General features: G+C 48.8%; 1 protein-coding gene across 1 annotated transcript; it reads right to left on the bottom strand.

Moving 5' to 3' along the window:
- Nucleotides 1-5326: 5326 nt before the first annotated feature.
- Nucleotides 5327-5972, bottom strand: LOC136480270 (protein PXR1-like). Its single transcript, XM_066477860.1, has 2 exons — nucleotides 5680-5972; nucleotides 5327-5606 (listed from the first exon to the last, which is right to left on the bottom strand). Exons 1-2 carry the CDS (start codon nucleotides 5970-5972, stop codon nucleotides 5327-5329), a joined length of 573 nt encoding a protein of 190 aa, XP_066333957.1.
- Nucleotides 5973-6180: the final 208 nt, after the last annotated feature.

Raw genomic sequence — 6180 nt, forward strand, 5'->3', positions numbered from 1 at the left:
TATGAAATGACTTAGGGTAGCCATGCATCCGGTAAGCTTCTGAACATCCTTCACCTTTTTGGACGGTTTCATGTCCAAGATAGCTTTTACCTTCTCTGGGTTAGGGCATATGCCGTCGTGACTGACGACGTTGCCGAGCAATATACTAGATGGAACACCAAAGATACACTTCTTTGGGTTTAATTTCCATTGGAATGTGTTAAGAGCTGCAAAGGTACATTCGAGGTTGTCAACAAGGGTGTATGCTTCCTTGGTTTTAACAACTACATCGTCAACATAAGCCTCGACGAGGTCGTCTTTTATCTCGTCTTTGAGCCCGAACGACATGGTCATGTAGCAGTAAGCACCGAAGGGCATGATAAAGGTTGTCTTGATCTGATCATCCTTTTTGAGAGCGATCTGGTGATAACCAAAGTAGCAATCGAGAAAGGAAAGCAACTCGCAACCGGTAGTTGAATCTACGACCTCGTCTATGCGAGGTAAGCCAAAGGGGTCTTTAGGGCAGTGTTTGTTGAGATCAGTGTAATCGACGCACATTCTCCATTCATTATTCTTTTTGCATACAAGAACCGGGTTGGCTAACCACTCCGGATGATACACTTCTTTGATAAATCCGGCTGCCACAAGCTATGTAACTTCTACCCTAATAGCCTCCTTTTTGTCGCGTGCGAACCATCGTAGCTTCTGCTTGATAGGTTTGGCCTTGCCGTCGACATTTAAGGAGTGCTCGATCAAGTTCCGAGGTACACCGAGCATGTCAGCGGGTTTCCATGCGAACACACTCACGTTACTCCTCAAGAACCTGACGAGCACGTCTTCCTATTTAGGATCTAGGTTGGCCCCGATAAGGGCCGTTTTGCTGGGATCACCGTTGACCAGCTGGATCGCTTTGTGCTCTTTGGACTTGATGTTCTTGCATGGGACCTCGAGCTCTGGGATCTCTAGGTGGTCGGCTGGGGTCTTCTTAGCGTCGAGCGTGGTCTTGGCCATGCGAATAGAGAGGTCGTGAGCCTCTGCTATTTTGAAACTATCGTCCTTGTAGGTATAAGCTGCGTATACGTTGCCCCTAAGAGTTAGAACCCCTTTCTTGGTAGGCATCTTAAGCACCAAATAACTGTAGTGACATATGGCCATGAATTTGGTGAGTGCTGGTCGACCAAGGATAGCATGGTAGGTGCCGTCGAAGTCAGCAACCACGAAGTTGATGTAGTCGGTGCGGAAGTGGTCTGGGGTACCAAATTGCACAGGTAGCGTGATCTGCCCGAGTGGTGTGGAGCTCTGTCCGGGGAGAACACCCTAGAACCGTGCCTCATATGGATTGAGATCAGCCTAGGTTATCTTCAGGGCTAGCAAACTATTCTTGAACAGTATATCAATGGAACTGCCGTCGTCAATCAGCACTCTGTTGAACTGAACCTTGTTGATACAAGGATCGAGAACCAGAGGAAAACGTCCTAGCTCAGGTATTGCAGCCCATTGGTCCTTTCTGCTGAAGGGGATCTCGCGGTGAGACCAAGGAGGGAGCCGCGGATCGGCGATGAGGTTGTCGGTGTTGGCCACGTTCAAGCAAGCGCGGGCGAGCAGCTTGCATTCTCATTTGGTCTCGATGGACACTTTGCCTCCAATGATGGTGTGGACGCGATCGGTTGGCTTGACGTACTTATGACAGGGATCTGCGTCTTCATCGTCATTGTCCTCATTACGCTGCTCCCTTGCGTCGTTAGGCTTGTCGGATGTATCCGGAGCCTGTTGGCGCGTGTAGATAGATTTGAGAACACAGCAATTCTCCATGGTATGGTTGGACTTGGGATGGAGCTGGCAGGGTCCTTTCAATGCTTTGGCGTAGTCTTCTTCGTAGTTGCGACGTTCGCCACCTTTTTTAATGGTGTTGACCTCGCCGTCGTCTTCCCAAGCACGCTTGCCCCTGCAATCATCACTGCGATTACGCCGCTGATTACGCAGGTCACGGTGGTTGCGGGAATCATTGCGCTGGTTGTGGCAATCAAAATTGTCGTTCCGACCATGGTTGTCGTGGTAGTCATCGTGGTGTGGGGGGTGGTCGGAGCGTGGAACCCTTGCTGCTTCTTCGATGATTATCTTTTTAGCATCATCGGCATCCACATATTTTTTAGCAGTGGCCAGGAGCGCTGTGACTGATTCAGGTCACTTGCGGAGGAGCTTGTCCCTTAGGGCATCATGGAAGCGAAGACCAGTGTGAAAGCCTCGATTGCTTCATTGTTGGAGATTGACAGGACCTTGATGCGCATCTCCGAGAAGCGTCGGACGTACTCGCGTAGTGGCTCATCTTTGCGATCTCGAATCCGCTGCAGATCATATTTGATGACGGGTTGCTCGCAAGTAGCAATGAAGTTGTCGATGAATGCTTGCTTGAGCTCTTGCCAAGAATCAAAGTAGTTCACCGGCAAGCTGACCAGCCATTGGTGGCCTGCATGGCCGACGACGACTGGGAAGTAATTAGACATGACGTGCTCGTCAGCCATGGCTGATCTGCATGTGGTTTCGTAGAGCATGACCCATAATTCAGGGTTCTCCTTGCTGTCATACTTCTGAAGTTTTTCGAGCTTGAAGTTCTTGGGCCATATGACTTGGCGAAGGTGCAGAGTAAACTGCTTCAAACCCGGAGGGCCGTGGGTAGTATCATATTCCATACGGCGATGGCTTTCATGGGATGCATGATCATTGGCTCTTTGGTTAATGCGATCGTGCAGATCGCGTTCTCCTAGGTAATGGCGGAGATCGTTATTGCCATCATGGTGATCCCAGTTGCCACCCTAGTTAACCCTACGACCGCGGTTATCACGGCGATTGCCGCGGTTGTCTCGGCGGTTGTCGTCCCGGTAGTCGCGGCGGTTGTCATCCCGGTACCGGTTGTCGTCCCGACCGCCATCATGGCCACCGTTTCCGCGTTGACGGTTGTCTGATGGGTCGTTGTTGCGTGAGCCACATTGGTTGGGTGGCTATGAGCGACTTGAGTACTAGCGGCTGTGGCTTGATTCGATTGAGACGGATGGAGCCCGGGCTTGATTTACAATCTCTGCAGTCTAGGCCATAGCAGCCGTCAGGTAAGCTTGTATATCATCACGAACTGCCTGAGTTTTCGAGGTATTGGGTAGTCGTTGCATTGTCGCCATAGCAACAACTATGTTGGCGCTTGGAGTCCTGAAGACCTGCTTGTCCCCCACCCTGTCAAAGGCATTGTTAAGGTCGCATGGCTGGACCCTTATGCGTTGGGCCTCCTCTTCTGCCTCAGCTTTGATTTGTCGGCGATTAAACCAGTCAATATTGCGTGCTTCGCGTGCTAGCCTTTCTTGTTCTGTTTCGTCCACTGTCGATGGTTTGTCATTACCGACAACATTGATCAAATCTCCTTGCCTTGGTGGGAAGGATGGGAATCGTGGGAATCCCAGGGCGTGGTCTAGGATATCCAGATCGTATTCAACGCCTTCATCGTCATGATGCTGGAGCTCAGTGTGGACGGAGGCATTAGATGCGATGTCGGACGAGGAGCTTGAGCCACCCTCTTGAACTATGTGGACCAATCCTTCTTGATAATCCTCAATCCAAACCATGTTGACGAAGTTGCGCAGGCCGTAGGGCTGGGCTTGGTGGTTCTCCATTGAGGCTTCATACTCGGAGAGCCGGAGACCCGTCGCAGGGGCTGGGCGACGACGAACGGAGCGCCCTTCAGGAGTAGATGTGACCACGAGATCCGTACCGAGTCATGCAGGACGACTGGCCCGAGTTGGTCGGGTAGATCTATTGTGGGTAGTGGTTACCTGCTCATTAGGTTGACTTTGAATCGAACTTACTAGAGCTAGGGTTTCAGCAAGTTTGGTGCCGACCCGATCGATGGAGTCGAGTAGGTCGGTGTTGTCGATCTTCCTCCCTTTGTAGTGAGGAAGCGGACGACGGGTTATCGGCGTGGATGAAGACGATGCTGGCGTGGCCGGAGCCAGATCCACCGTGGTCGGAGCCATAGCCGATGCAGGTGAAGCAGTGGTCGACACAGATTGAATCTGCGCCTCCTCCGGGTTCATGGCGATGAAGTCGTCGGAGCTAGTGGTCCAGGTGATCTGGCCGATGGTGAACATGAGGCCATTCGGCGTAGCCATGGAACCGGGGATGATGACCATCTTGTTTGCCTAGAGAGCAGTACACACACCCCCTACCTGGTGCGCCACTATCGATGAAATATGGTCGGTAGTCTACCTAGGGGTATGCCCAAGGTAGTAGATTATCGGTAGACAGATGCGCAAGCTACAAACAAGATGGTGACGCAAGATAGACACGAGGTTTTATCCAGGTTCGGTCGCCGTGAAGGCGTAATACCTATGTCCTGCGTCTGATTGTATTGCTGTATGTCAATGAGAGATATTTTTTAGAGGGGTCCCCTGCCCGCCTTATATAGTCCAGGGGCAAGGTTACAGATCTGGAAACTAATCCTAACCAGTTACAATTGCCATAGGTGGCCGGATAAGGATTCCTATTCTAACCGACTAGGATCTTGCTTGATCTCCAAATCTACCTTGATTCCTTGCGTGGGACTCCGAACAGATTGGCCGGGCCGCGTGTCGTCTTCTAGTGGGCCAGACTCCCCGGTCCGGGCTGGCCCAAGCCTAGCCGTAAGGGTATAGGGGTTAATACCCCCACAGATGCTCTCTCTATGGCTTGTACCCTGGTGGAATCAAGTTCTTCTTGAGCTTGGTTCTGAGATTTCTCTAGTAATCGATTTCTAATTCAAGTAAGCATCTTGTTCATATTGTTCTTCAGGTTTGCAACTCTCTTTGAGTACTTTAATCCTTGTAGCTCCTGGGTTAAAGTAGTATTTATAGTGTAAGTATGGTGCTTAGACTCGGTTACTCATGGATGTACCCTATTTTTCGGATCGATGGTAGCTCGCGAGGGGGACTCTGATCCTTTGTAGTCCACCTCCTGTTAGTAGGCCTAGCAGGACTTTGTTGCTATAGGAAACATACTCTACCTGTGTTTTCTCTAGTAATATCCCCAAAATTGAAAAATAGAAGACAAAGCTTACATAAGTTAGAACTAGAAGACCTTAGCAGTCTCCTCTACGCTCCTATTATCTAGCCTTGATCGTGAAGTTGGGATAAGTTAGATTTAGTTATTCTCACACACATTTTCTCAAGTTTGATATAAAATTGGGTACTTGTGGTGAAGTGCTACATCGGTATAATATCTATACGCTTATAGATTATTCTATGTGCATTAATTTATATCAATAGGGAGCAACAACAATGGGCTTATAAAAACATTCATTAGGAATATCACATGTTTGTCCCACATCTTAAGACACAATCACTTGCTCCTTCTTGGCTTCCTCCTTCTTGACTTGCTTGAGGAGAGAGGAGTGAGCTCTTTCAAGGTTAGTGTGAGCGTTGCCAAGCTCCTCATGGTCTTCCCTTAGACTCTCATAAGAAGCATTGAGCTCATCAAAGGATCGCTTGAGAGCTTTTAGCTCTTTTCGCAATTCTTTGCATTCCTTTCTCTTCATCTCGTTGGCATTCTCCAACATGTCCATGAGAGAATCCTTGGAGTCCTCATCATTATCATCATCATCATCACTCCTACAATCATCACTCTCACAAGCATCATCATCACTTACATCATATTTTACCTTGGTAGTCTTTGCCATGAGACAGTTGATGAAGTGTCGAAGATGGAAGCTTGTTGTTGATGGCTATGCTTGCAAGTGCTTTCTTCTTGGATTTCTTGTCATCATCACTTGAGTCATCATCCTCCCAACAAGCATAACTATCCCATGTCACCACATAGCTACCACCCTTCTTCTTTTGGAAGGTCATCTTTTTCTCCTTCTCCTTCTTCTCTTTCTTCTCCTTCTTTTGCTTCTTCTTCTCATCCTCATCATTGTCACTATTGTAAGGACAATCCGCTACAACATAGTCCGGCCCGGGCTCTTGCAATTGTAGCATCTTCTCACATATTCTTTGTTCTTGTTGTTGTCTCTTCTCTTTCTAGCACTATAGCCCTTCTTCTTCATGAATATTTCAAACTTGTGCACAAAGAGAGCCATGGCCGCATCATCAATGTCACTAGCATCTTCATGATCACTTGATTCTTGCTTCTTGGACTTGCTCGTGTTCTTGGATGATAAGCTAGCCTTGAAAGCTACACTCTTCT

Source organism: Miscanthus floridulus, chromosome 9 (assembly GCF_019320115.1).
Source record: "Miscanthus floridulus cultivar M001 chromosome 9, ASM1932011v1, whole genome shotgun sequence".
NCBI lineage: Eukaryota > Viridiplantae > Streptophyta > Magnoliopsida > Poales > Poaceae > Miscanthus > Miscanthus floridulus.

Coding starts and splice junctions, on each gene's coding strand:
- LOC136480270 (XM_066477860.1), bottom strand. CDS start 5,972: ATGCTACAATTGCAAGAGCCCGGGCCGGACTATGTTGTAGCGGATTGT. Junction 5,607..5,679: donor TCTTCGACACTTCATCAACT/GTCTCATGGCAA, acceptor TGATGATTGTAG/GAGTGATGATGATGATGATA.